Source organism: Acipenser ruthenus, chromosome 6, assembly GCF_902713425.1.
Source record: "Acipenser ruthenus chromosome 6, fAciRut3.2 maternal haplotype, whole genome shotgun sequence".
NCBI lineage: Eukaryota > Metazoa > Chordata > Actinopteri > Acipenseriformes > Acipenseridae > Acipenser > Acipenser ruthenus.
Genome location: NC_081194.1, coordinates 54,747,639 through 54,761,887, shown reverse-complemented (window position 1 = coordinate 54,761,887; position 14,249 = coordinate 54,747,639). Strand labels below are relative to the sequence as shown.

Sequence of the window (14,249 nt, the reverse complement as noted above, 5' to 3'; positions counted from 1 at the left end):
GACAAGGGCCTCGCATTGATCAGTACTTCTTACGAAGTCAGTCAAGTCAGTCGAATGAAATCCAGCGACAGGAAGCAAACCACAGTTCGCAGGATATCAGCACCCCTGTCATAGATGTGAGGAGGACTTGCATGGACACAGTTAGTGATGAACCTAATGATCCTTGTGAACCCGGTCAGACAAACCAGCATAAGAGAGAAAAGAACCTCAACGGGCACAAGCCTGGAGTTAAATGGCCAAGAGCTTGTGAGAAAACTGCATGGGACACAGTAAACACAGATCTCTGCGTTGCATTGGAAAGATTAAGTGGAACAGTTGAAAAGAAGCTGGATAAATTTGGGGACATCATCTACGCATATGGAAGTGAGAGGTTTGGAGTTGAAAAAAGGAAGGAAAAAGTACAAACTATTCCTGGAAAGTCTAGACGGCAGCAGGAGATTGAACGCTTAGTTAGAGAAAGGAGACAGCTGAGGAACCAATGGAGAAGAGCAGAACAAAGTCAGAAGGAGGGACTCAATCTCTTACAAAGGGTCATAAAAGATAAGCTTGCAACATTGCGCAGAGCTGAGCGCCTACGGAAACGCTACAAAAAGAAGGAGCGTGCGAGAGCTAACTTTTATAAAGACCCATTCAAATTTGTAAAGAAGTTATTCACCAGTGAGAAGAATGGCACACTAAAAGCATCTAAGGTTGAGCTGGAGAGATATTTGGAGGAAACACATACAGATTCAAAAAGGCAGGAGCCTATGTCAATTCCGTCAGACATCCCACCTATCAATCCACCAGAATACCAAATGGAGGACTGTGCACCTAAGTGGAAAGAAATAGAGCAAGCTGTGAAAAAAGCAAGGGCTTCATCATCTCCAGGGCCTAATGGAGTTCCGTACAGAGTGTACAAGAGTGCTTCAGGAGTTCTACGAATTCTGTGGAAATTGATGAAAGTGGCATGGGAAAAACAGGTTGTACCAAGAGCATGGCGCCGAGCAGGTGGAGTCTTTATACCTAAAGAAAAAGATTCTACAAGCATCAGTCAGTTTCGTCCCATTTCCCTATTAAACGTAGAAGGCAAGATTTTCTTCAGCATTATTGCTCAGAGATTGTCAGCTTACCTATTAAAGAACTGCTTCATTGACACTTCAATACAAAAAGCGGGCATTCCAGGTTTCCCAGGTTGCTTAGAACACATCAATGTGATCTGGCAACAAATTCAATCAGCTAAAAAGGAGAGGAAGGAGCTCCATGTGACATTCCTGGATTTGGCTAATGCATATGGTTCAGTGCCACATGAACTACTTTGGGCAGCATTTGATTTTTTCAGTGTACCGATGACAATAACAAATTTAGTGAAAGCCTATTTTGGAGATTTGCAATTCAGTTTTTCAACTTCAGAATTCAGCACTACATGGCAATGCCTAGAGGTTGGAATAATGGCAGGATGCACCATTTCTCCACTGGCTTTTACCATGGCAATGGAAGTAATCATTAGGGCATCAAAATGGGTAGTAGGAGGAGAGCGCTTGGCTTCTGGAATGCGACTACCACCAATTCGAGCATACATGGATGACATGACAACCATGACTACAACAGTAGCCTGCACTAATCGATTATTGGGCAAATTAACCAATAACATTGAATGGGCACGAATGCAATTCAAGCCCACTAAATCAAGGAGCATCTCTATAATTAAAGGCAAAGTAGTAGATAAAACATTCTTCATTAATGGTGAGGCAATACCAACAGTGTCTGAGAAGCCAGTGAAGAGTCTTGGGAGATGGTACGACGGGGATCTAAAGGACACAGTTCGTGTGGGAGAAGTTAGACAACAAGCAGTGGAAGGGTTGAAGAGCATAGACAGCTGCGCTCTACCAGGTAAACTAAAACTCTGGTGCTTTCAGTTTGGTCTACTGCCGAGGTTGCTGTGGCCACTGACTGTGTACGAGGTTTCTTTGACAACAGTAGAGAAGCTGGAAGCTTTAATCAGTTCATACATCAGGAAATGGTTGGGAGTTCCACGCTGCCTCAGCAGAGTGGGACTTTATGGTAAAGGAATACTGCAGCTACCAGTCTCTGCTCTAACCGAGGAGTTTAAGTGCGCCAAGGTCAGACTGGAAATGACATTAGTAGAGTCACGCGATAAATGCGTAAGGGAGGCAGCACCTGTGTTGAAAACTGGAAGAAAGTGGGCGGCAAAGAAAGCTGTGGAAGATGCAAAGGCTGCCCTTCGAATTGGTGATATCATGGGGCAAGTTCAGCATGGAAGAGGGGGTCTTGGTTTCAGTTCAACTCCTCCTACATGGCACAAGGCGGCCCCAGCTCAAAGAAGGAAGCTGGTAGTCAACGAGGTGCAAAAGCAGGAGGAGAGGATGAGGTGTATAAAGGCCATTTCCCAGGCCAAACAGGGAGAATGGATGAGATGGGAGAGTGTGGAACAACGCAAGATTGGCTGGCAAGACCTATGGTCAATGGAACAGAGCAGGATCAGTTTCCTCATCAGGTCAACATATGATGTTCTCCCATCACCACAGAACCTAAACCTCTGGGTAGGAGAGGATCCCTCATGTCCTTTGTGTTCATCACCTGCAACATTAAGGCACATTTTGACAGGATGTAAGGTGGCTCTTAGCCAAGGACGGTTTACTTGGCGCCATGACCAGGTGCTGCGATGTTTGGCCTTAGCATTGGAAGACAAGCGTAACATGACCAATAAGTTGCCACCTGTTCCATCAAAACATTACACACAAAAGACAACATTCCTCCGCCCAGGAGAGCAACCACCAAGAAAAGGTGTTAAAACCAATCCTCGCCCAGGACAACTGGAAGCTGCTAGAGACTGGAATATGCTGGCAGATGTTGGTCAACGGCTTATTTTTCCACCTGAGATTGCCACCACTAACCTTCGACCAGATATTGTCTTGTGGTCTGGATCAGCACGCCTTGTTCACCTGGTAGAGTTAACAGTGCCATGGGAGGACGCTGTAGATGAGGCGTATGAGAGGAAGAAACTGCGGTATGCTCAACTAGCCACTGAAGCGGAACAGCGAGGATGGAGAGTTCGGGTTTACCCAGTGGAAGTGGGTTGTCGAGGATTTGTGGCACACTCTACAACCCGGTTTCTCAGAGACGTCGGATTCAGTGGCCAAGAGTTGCGTCGCACAGTGAAGAACTTATCTGAAGCAGCAGAGAGGAGCAGCAACTGGCTGTGGTTGAGACGGAAAGATTCTGGCTGGGGACAGGTAAGTAAGCTGGGCTGAGTTGAGTGGGGGACGGAGGGGGGTGATGCTGGGACGCCAGAATCACCGTCGAGCCCTCTTGAGGTGTCGTGGGCTAGTCGACGAAACACTGAGGATGGAAGGTGCCCACTTGAAAACCCCAGAGATGTACCCTACTTAGCTCAATCCAGACGGTTGTCATGCTGATGCGCTGGGGAGGCCGCACTTTGGTTGATCCCCGGAGCCAGCATCGCAGCCGTTGTGTGTGCTGATGCGCCAGGGAGGCAAAATAAGCTGATCCCTGGAGCCAGCATTACACTTCAGCCATTAACACCAGACAGAAGGATATCTACATCATCATATGGAAGGAAACGTAAATGGATGGAGACGCATATGGATCACATTAGTTTACTGTAAAGCTACGTCTTAGTTGGTGCTTATCTTGGCGAGAGCCGAGTTCAAATCAGCATGAAGTTTTAACATCTACTCTCGTGTAATGGAAATCATGAAGATCTGGATACGTCCAGTGACTGCTGTGAATAGTGCAGCTGGCAACAAGGGAAAGACCTTGTGACAGCCTGGAGAGACAGCTGACAGGAGGAAAGAGACCCCATTGGGGCTGGTAAGGGTTAGCTACCCTTGTCGGCAGTATCCAGCTCTGTGTTTACAGGATGCTGGAGACACCCGCCCAAGGCTTCTAAGAAATTAAAGAGAAAAATACCCCTAGAGTCTGCGAGAGCGGGGGCGGAAGATGACTCAACGTTGGACAACACGGTTAACGACTTAGGAACGGAAACGGATATGAGTATGGAGAGTACTTCACAAAAGACTAGTTCAAGATCTGCAGTTAACAAAGACATGGAACTCCAGGTTTGTGTCTGCGGCTGGAGCAAGGCGACAACGGTCAGGGGTTTGAAGATTCATCAAGGGAGAATGAAATGCTTGAGGGAGAAGGGACAAGGGCCTCGCATTGATCAGTACTTCTTACGAAGTCAGTCAAGTCAGTCGAATGAAATCCAGCGACAGGAAGCAAACCACAGTTCGCAGGATATCAGCACCCCTGTCATAGATGTGAGGAGGACTTGCATGGACACAGTTAGTGATGAACCTAATGATCCTTGTGAACCCGGTCAGACAAACCAGCATAAGAGAGAAAAGAACCTCAACGGGCACAAGCCTGGAGTTAAATGGCCAAGAGCTTGTGAGAAAACTGCATGGGACACAGTAAACACAGATCTCTGCGTTGCATTGGAAAGATTAAGTGGAACAGTTGAAAAGAAGCTGGATAAATTTGGGGACATCATCTACGCATATGGAAGTGAGAGGTTTGGAGTTGAAAAAAGGAAGGAAAAAGTACAAACTATTCCTGGAAAGTCTAGACGGCAGCAGGAGATTGAACGCTTAGTTAGAGAAAGGAGACAGCTGAGGAACCAATGGAGAAGAGCAGAACAAAGTCAGAAGGAGGGACTCAATCTCTTACAAAGGGTCATAAAAGATAAGCTTGCAACATTGCGCAGAGCTGAGCGCCTACGGAAACGCTACAAAAAGAAGGAGCGTGCGAGAGCTAACTTTTATAAAGACCCATTCAAATTTGTAAAGAAGTTATTCACCAGTGAGAAGAATGGCACACTAAAAGCATCTAAGGTTGAGCTGGAGAGATATTTGGAGGAAACACATACAGATTCAAAAAGGCAGGAGCCTATGTCAATTCCGTCAGACATCCCACCTATCAATCCACCAGAATACCAAATGGAGGACTGTGCACCTAAGTGGAAAGAAATAGAGCAAGCTGTGAAAAAAGCAAGGGCTTCATCATCTCCAGGGCCTAATGGAGTTCCGTACAGAGTGTACAAGAGTGCTTCAGGAGTTCTACGAATTCTGTGGAAATTGATGAAAGTGGCATGGGAAAAACAGGTTGTACCAAGAGCATGGCGCCGAGCAGGTGGAGTCTTTATACCTAAAGAAAAAGATTCTACAAGCATCAGTCAGTTTCGTCCCATTTCCCTATTAAACGTAGAAGGCAAGATTTTCTTCAGCATTATTGCTCAGAGATTGTCAGCTTACCTATTAAAGAACTGCTTCATTGACACTTCAATACAAAAAGCGGGCATTCCAGGTTTCCCAGGTTGCTTAGAACACATCAATGTGATCTGGCAACAAATTCAATCAGCTAAAAAGGAGAGGAAGGAGCTCCATGTGACATTCCTGGATTTGGCTAATGCATATGGTTCAGTGCCACATGAACTACTTTGGGCAGCATTTGATTTTTTCAGTGTACCGATGACAATAACAAATTTAGTGAAAGCCTATTTTGGAGATTTGCAATTCAGTTTTTCAACTTCAGAATTCAGCACTACATGGCAATGCCTAGAGGTTGGAATAATGGCAGGATGCACCATTTCTCCACTGGCTTTTACCATGGCAATGGAAGTAATCATTAGGGCATCAAAATGGGTAGTAGGAGGAGAGCGCTTGGCTTCTGGAATGCGACTACCACCAATTCGAGCATACATGGATGACATGACAACCATGACTACAACAGTAGCCTGCACTAATCGATTATTGGGCAAATTAACCAATAACATTGAATGGGCACGAATGCAATTCAAGCCCACTAAATCAAGGAGCATCTCTATAATTAAAGGCAAAGTAGTAGATAAAACATTCTTCATTAATGGTGAGGCAATACCAACAGTGTCTGAGAAGCCAGTGAAGAGTCTTGGGAGATGGTACGACGGGGATCTAAAGGACACAGTTCGTGTGGGAGAAGTTAGACAACAAGCAGTGGAAGGGTTGAAGAGCATAGACAGCTGCGCTCTACCAGGTAAACTAAAACTCTGGTGCTTTCAGTTTGGTCTACTGCCGAGGTTGCTGTGGCCACTGACTGTGTACGAGGTTTCTTTGACAACAGTAGAGAAGCTGGAAGCTTTAATCAGTTCATACATCAGGAAATGGTTGGGAGTTCCACGCTGCCTCAGCAGAGTGGGACTTTATGGTAAAGGAATACTGCAGCTACCAGTCTCTGCTCTAACCGAGGAGTTTAAGTGCGCCAAGGTCAGACTGGAAATGACATTAGTAGAGTCACGCGATAAATGCGTAAGGGAGGCAGCACCTGTGTTGAAAACTGGAAGAAAGTGGGCGGCAAAGAAAGCTGTGGAAGATGCAAAGGCTGCCCTTCGAATTGGTGATATCATGGGGCAAGTTCAGCATGGAAGAGGGGGTCTTGGTTTCAGTTCAACTCCTCCTACATGGCACAAGGCGGCCCCAGCTCAAAGAAGGAAGCTGGTAGTCAACGAGGTGCAAAAGCAGGAGGAGAGGATGAGGTGTATAAAGGCCATTTCCCAGGCCAAACAGGGAGAATGGATGAGATGGGAGAGTGTGGAACAACGCAAGATTGGCTGGCAAGACCTATGGTCAATGGAACAGAGCAGGATCAGTTTCCTCATCAGGTCAACATATGATGTTCTCCCATCACCACAGAACCTAAACCTCTGGGTAGGAGAGGATCCCTCATGTCCTTTGTGTTCATCACCTGCAACATTAAGGCACATTTTGACAGGATGTAAGGTGGCTCTTAGCCAAGGACGGTTTACTTGGCGCCATGACCAGGTGCTGCGATGTTTGGCCTTAGCATTGGAAGACAAGCGTAACATGACCAATAAGTTGCCACCTGTTCCATCAAAACATTACACACAAAAGACAACATTCCTCCGCCCAGGAGAGCAACCACCAAGAAAAGGTGTTAAAACCAATCCTCGCCCAGGACAACTGGAAGCTGCTAGAGACTGGAATATGCTGGCAGATGTTGGTCAACGGCTTATTTTTCCACCTGAGATTGCCACCACTAACCTTCGACCAGATATTGTCTTGTGGTCTGGATCAGCACGCCTTGTTCACCTGGTAGAGTTAACAGTGCCATGGGAGGACGCTGTAGATGAGGCGTATGAGAGGAAGAAACTGCGGTATGCTCAACTAGCCACTGAAGCGGAACAGCGAGGATGGAGAGTTCGGGTTTACCCAGTGGAAGTGGGTTGTCGAGGATTTGTGGCACACTCTACAACCCGGTTTCTCAGAGACGTCGGATTCAGTGGCCAAGAGTTGCGTCGCACAGTGAAGAACTTATCTGAAGCAGCAGAGAGGAGCAGCAACTGGCTGTGGTTGAGACGGAAAGATTCTGGCTGGGGACAGGTAAGTAAGCTGGGCTGAGTTGAGTGGGGGACGGAGGGGGGTGATGCTGGGACGCCAGAATCACCGTCGAGCCCTCTTGAGGTGTCGTGGGCTAGTCGACGAAACACTGAGGATGGAAGGTGCCCACTTGAAAACCCCAGAGATGTACCCTACTTAGCTCAATCCAGACGGTTGTCATGCTGATGCGCTGGGGAGGCCGCACTTTGGTTGATCCCCGGAGCCAGCATCGCAGCCGTTGTGTGTGCTGATGCGCCAGGGAGGCAAAATAAGCTGATCCCTGGAGCCAGCATTACACTTCAGCCATTAACACCAGACAGAAGGATATCTACATCATCATATGGAAGGAAACGTAAATGGATGGAGACGCATATGGATCACATTAGTTTACTGTAAAGCTACGTCTTAGTTGGTGCTTATCTTGGCGAGAGCCGAGTTCAAATCAGCATGAAGTTTTAACATCTACTCTCGTGTAATGGAAATCGTATTATTAAAATCACACGTGTACCACAGTAAACATGGTGCTAGCGTACCGTTAGCGGTTCCTTATAGACAGGGTTCACAGTGTTTTTCTTTACTGAAGTCTTCCGCTTGCTAAGACGGGATTTTTCAGGGTACAAATAGGTCTTCACATACCTGTATTGAAAAAGAAATGAAAACAATTATTTCCATGATATTTAGCTGGGTTATTATGATCACTCACTTTGAGAAAAAGGATTACATTCCAGGGAATATTCATAAACTTGGAAATCTTTCATACAAATGGTTTACTCAACAAAGCCCAAACCATAAATGCACTGTGAATACACTAAAGAGCAAACCTCATCTGCTTTTATCCAAGCAATTTGTTTTTCACTTTAAATAAACCAAAAAGACAAAAGTTTAGAATAAATGCCTCAGTGACTGGTTTCTTAGAATTCATTATTCAGTGCTTGGGTGCGCTGTGAGGCACGCAGGCCGAGTGCCTTCAACCACCCAGGAAGTGCAGTAAGAATTGTCTTACTGCACACCCTGGAGTGGGTTATTTCGCTTATAAAATGGCTACTTTTTTATTTTTAATAATTACACAAACTAGCTTTTTTACAGAAAAAAATAGTCCCTGAAGACTTTGATTGTAATATATATTTTGTACTTTTTTTTAATTGCCACAATCATTACATTGAATATTCCCATTTATAGTAAAATTTTCAAGATGAAATAATATGGCATTTGTGAATTGAAAGCAGACTGATTTCCCACATCTGAGAGAGGATTCAATTCGTATTTCGTATTTTGTAATATACTTGTACTTACTAGAACTAAAGTGATTGTATTTTATCTTGCTCTTAATTGTATTAATACTTGTACTGTGATTCTTGAAATGTATTTTTTGTTTATGACTGTAAGTCGCCCTGGATAAGGGCGTCTGCTAAGAAATAAATAATAATAATAATGGCACAGCCAAACACTGCACTACACTGGAACTCGAGGGAGGGGCTTCCGAGTGTTTTTTTTTTTTTTTTTTTTAGAGGAAATGATCCTACTCAGGCTTTGTGGTCTTCAAGAGAAGCTGACAAATAATTTCTGAGGCTGTTTTCACACCGATGGCCGGTAACCAGCATAATTTCCCTAGATTGTAAACCAGCATTAGATGATATGTGTACTAAACGACTTCCGTGTCAGTTTGCGCAGTGCCGCAGGAGAAATTTTAATTTTGTTTTAAATCTGTTTCTGAAATTGGAGGGTAGTGGTGAGATGTATCTGTTGTGTCGAGTTTAAACATTGCATACTTGCTAGTCAGTTTTATAAGGCGATATTTAGTTTAATAAGTAGATTCCACTGTTGCATATACAGTATATTACATGCTGAGTGAGACTTGCGTGGTGATATCTCAGATGGATTTTGAATAGTACTGACAAGGGAGAGTATGTAGGGTCAGCATTACCCTTTTTGATCTTGCTGAGGATGAAATTATAGCTCGATACCAGTGTAGTGTTATTTTCAGGTATGCGGATAAAAGTGGTACTCAGCGCACTACGCTTGCTCACACATCCCTAAACAACTTCCGCTAAGAAAGCAGTGAATTTGTTTACTGATGCAACTTTGCGGTGACTTTGATTGTCTGTTTCCAGTTTAAGTTTGCAAAAAAAAAAAAAGTATAAAATGTACCTCTGTTTGACAATAGGAAAACACATCGCAATTGATTACACCTGAACCAAAATCTCACAGCGTACCACTTTCAATGTGACAGCGTACCACTTTCTAACATTACATGGGTCAAGTTTTGGTAGACGTGCCATATTGTGATGATGTACCACTTTCTAACACTACACCGGCTATTTCATTATGTACAATTGTTTGTATTTGTCGTATGATAAACTTGCTTCATTAAGTTGTCCTTTTCATTATGTATATTTGGTTTTATCCATCATATAGTAATAATAATATAAAGTCAAGACAGTCAACACGGGTCATTTCTGCCTCTCCAAATGACCTACCTATTGTTCAATTGAGGTAGCCCATTTGGAGGGGAGGCGCTATTTTTCAGATTAGTCTGTTAATCTGTGCTACCAGTAGCACATTTTGAGGGGGTGGCACATTTACACATTTAAATGTGGCAGTTTACACCGTGCCTCATTAATTTTGGGCCAGTTGATACAATTGGGATGGGGTCAAATTTATGTCCCTGGCAGATCGCTACTTTACACTCCACCAACTTAGCTCTGAGTCTGTCGATCTTGATACATGTCCCCCAATAGCTCTACCAATGCCATCTGAGTTATAAAGAGCAAACCTTCAGACTTCTGAGAAGCAGTATGTTGGTAAAAACATAATGACCTGTGTACACCAAACGCTACTAGAAGGAATCATTCCCAGGGTGTACCATGGGTGAACAGAGGCTTTCGTATCCAAGACCAAGGGTTACTGCATTAACTGCTAATACAGGCACATTAAGAAGGGATTCAATGTCAAGATCACATTAAACATATTACTGCTTTACAGATGGTACGACTTTATCTCCCAAGTATTGTTTTCCACAAAATAAAAAAAAATTAAAAAAAATGATCCATTATGATGCCAGTAAAGATGCTATGAATTTCAATTATATAAACATGCTGTTATCTTAATCGTACTGTATACAGTTTCTCCGAGGCTCAGAGTTATTACTGGGTTCACTGTTAAATTAAATTAATGCAGCTATCATGAAACATGCCAAGGCAAGCACAAGGGCACTGTATCAAAATTAATCACAACTCCGCAGTATAGATTAAATTATTTATATTTCAAGTACTTTCTTAATGTGTCTTCCTGTTGCTGATGGCTTAATTTATTTTAATTGCTTCTGTTTTTGAAAGGATGTGTGAGGGAAGGGGAAAAGTTGATACAGAATCAATTAGGGTTAATGGTGCTTATCTTTGATAGAGTTCAGGTAAATCCATCAAAAATATAAAATTGGGAGTGGACAAAAACAGAGCATCCCAATGGGCCATAATCTACTGGAATGTTATATCAGATTGAGTGGTTTGTAAACATAAAGTTAAACGGTTGTGTGGAAAAGGTCATTGCTATGTCCAGAAGTTAAAACAATGTGGCAGTGAAACAGTAATGTTCACTGGACACCACCTGTACAGACAAAATCATACTGAATACTACTGTGTCCCAGCTATAAAGACCCTATGTCAAATGTGTGCTCTGTATCACTGACATGGCCAGTAGTTACAGTAAAACAAAGTGGCAGTGAAAGGGTTATTTATTTTACAACACTAGTAATGTAACTTAAGTCAGAAAGAATACAGCTCAGTTATACTATCTCCATAGAGCATAAACTGAAAAAGACCATATTATGTCAAAGGACAGTGTCATGTTCACCACACCCTACAAATATGATATCACTACCTCAGATGGTTTCTGAGATATGAGGCTTTGACACTGCGGTGGTAGTGTTAACTTTTACTAAGCGCAATAATACAGTGCAAGTCATTAACTTTGATGGAATAACAGCCTTATTATGTACAATTTTGGTACACTCCCTCGCGTCATTCTGAACTTCTGTGGTAACAGCATACCTTTATAAAAACTAAATGTAAAAAAAAATGTCAACGCATGCAGTAGGCAACATAACTATTTAGTTTTATTGCTGCTTTAATTCAGCTGTAGCTGCTACTGCCAAAGTTTGGCTAGAAAGTTCAGTGTGGGTTCCTCCACTAGTATAGTTATACTATATATATAGTTCCTCCACTAATTTGTGTATTAATTAATGATGTGCCTGAAGCACACTATCACACGCTTTGGGATGATGCCTGTTATCTGCTCAAATAGTGTGATAGCACCTGGACTGTGCCATCAGCCAGGCTTACATACATACTGGCTGTTCATCCATCAAATTACTAAACTTCTGCTAATCTGTGCACCTGCATGACTTGAGTCTGTTTCAGCCACATGCCCTGGTACAGTTTGAAATGAACTCTGGTTTCAGCTGTTAATCCGTTTCCCTATAGAATTGTTTGATTTCAACATTTATTTTAAAATTCTATATATATATATATTTTTTTTTTTATTATTATTATTTTATTTTTGTATGTAGAGTTTCCTGAATCAAACCCATCCTGTTAGTCATTTATAAATAAATGATGTTGCGCTGGGTTAGGCTGCAGGCACAGAATTCCCAGAATTTAGAACAAGAATCCAAAATAACTAAGCAAACTAAAACAAACAAACAAAAAAAAATGAAACAAAAGTTCTGATGATCTTAGTGCAAATACATGATACTAAACCACACACACAAAAATGACCTTGCTCAGTATCTATTTTCACTCTCAACAGGGAAATTTAAATAGTAATTACAATTCCTGAGGAGAAAAAAAAAATACAGTATACTGGACAAACCCAAACTATTTTGAATCTCAATAGATTTCACTGTTCACCAACCCCCTTCACAATGTGTTATGTTAATTCCAGGAGATTTTGTTCACTAGATATTTACAGTATGATCCCACTTTTTAACATAAAACCTCATCCCGTTCCCATTTGCTCACGGGTCTGTTCGCTGTTTCTTCACATTTGCAATCGCTAGGTCCTGACACTGCTCCACAAGGATAACCAGTTCTCTCTTCACATCGCGGTACAGCAGGGCGAACTCCACTGCTCCCTGGATACAGAGGTTGCCAAAATCCCCAGCATCACTGTACAGACTCATCCAACTACCTCCAAGCTGAAAGAACACAGAAACCGTTTTATAAACGCAACAAAAAATAGCTCTGGAATACGAATAAAATTCAGTATTTGACAACTTGCTCTTATTGTATTACTTGTATTGTAACACTTGAAATGTATTTGCTTACGATTGTAAGTCGCCCTGGATAAGGGCGTCTGCTAAGAAATAAATAATAATAATAATAATAATAATAATAATAACTTCATGTGAGCACAGGAGGCACTGTTTCCAAATGTTGTACTTAAATACAGGGAAATGTCACATTGTAAGCAAAAGTGTAATTACTTACATATCAAAGCTTAAAAACAGGCTTTATATGAAATTTAATAGGACCAAAAAAGTTATCTCCTCCATATAATTCATGACACACATAATGCTGATATATAATTGTAAATTAAATTCCACCCTGAAGTATTATTCAGAAAGTAAAATGGTCCTAGAGTATATGAAGTACTTTGGGGATAACTGATAGTCATTTTTGTAATTTCCTTTTAAAATTGACTGAATTTAAAAAAATGTAATTTTATAAAAATAAACAAATGTATTTCAAAAGTACATCAGGTATAAAATTCTGTCACAAAAACGATATATATATTAAAATATTTCCAGATTTAGTCTTTGCTCCTTTGAAAAACATTCAATATTTAAACACACACAGACACACGCTTTCCACCGATTACTCTTACCCCAGACACAGACCGCAAGTTTGAGGAGTGGATTACTTTCTGAGCTGAAATATCGGATCCAAAGCTGGATACAGAATTGAGATCGTCATCACATTCTAGGTCATTATCCTGAAGATAAAAATAATTGAGAAAACGAATGCATCACAGAAACACATTCAAAAACACTAATTCCGTCAAGTTTATCTCAGTAATAGTGAAAATACACTACAGCTACGTCTATACTAAATGTAAGCTTTCCATTGTCATGAAGGGGTGCAAATTCAAAGGCTTTTATAGAAAATGTGTTAAAGTGAGTGGTTACTGTACCTTTATTTGATGCTCAACACCTCCCAGCTTCGCACTGTATGCAAGGTTTACTACATGTTTTTGATTTTGTGAAATCAACGACTGAAGCAAGTAGCTATACTATTGTTTTCAAGTGCTATAAAAACAAATATGCTAAATCAAAACCTGTGTCTGTACATAACTTAGTGTCAACATATTACCATTAGTCCAAAATGAAAATGACTAATAGGAAGGAAGAAAGAGTCTTTCAGTGTGTATTTATTAAACCCCCCACTGGCACGGTACTGGTGTAAAATAAAAGAAGGACAGGGTCAAGGAATTTTTTTGCTCTGGAATAGCGCTACACTAATAGCGTTCTACCTCTATTTTCATTGTAAATGTAGACAATGACACCACCATTGGGAACTCCTCACATTTAAAAGGAAGACATTTTGAAAGACGAGAATGACATTATTAAAATCATAGGGTATGCCCTACACAAGATATAAAAGGTATTATTTGCAAATGTTTTGGTTCCAAAATACTCCAAGAAAGGTAAGGACAGAATGAAGCATATGGTAGTTTTGTCAATTGATATATTGGTATTGGAATTACCATGAAAAAATAACACCAAAACCTATAGGAGAACAACATGAAAAAAGAGACACCATGATATACACAAACACACACACACACACAAATCATTCAACA

The 14,249-nt window shown here is 41.7% G+C and overlaps 1 protein-coding gene across 1 annotated transcript in view; it reads right to left on the bottom strand.

The window, feature by feature from the left end:
* Positions 1-14,249, bottom strand: part of LOC117410446 (synaptotagmin-like protein 2) — a 93,727-nt gene that overhangs the window by 12,332 nt on the left and 67,146 nt on the right. Inside the window, exons 7-9 of the mRNA XM_034016997.3 lie at positions 13,275-13,382; positions 12,410-12,585; positions 7,928-8,030 (exon numbers count right to left, since the gene is read on the bottom strand). Of these exons, the coding sequence (XP_033872888.3) occupies positions 7,928-8,030; positions 12,410-12,585; positions 13,275-13,382 (387 nt within the window). The remainder of the gene's footprint in view (positions 1-7,927; positions 8,031-12,409; positions 12,586-13,274; positions 13,383-14,249) is intronic.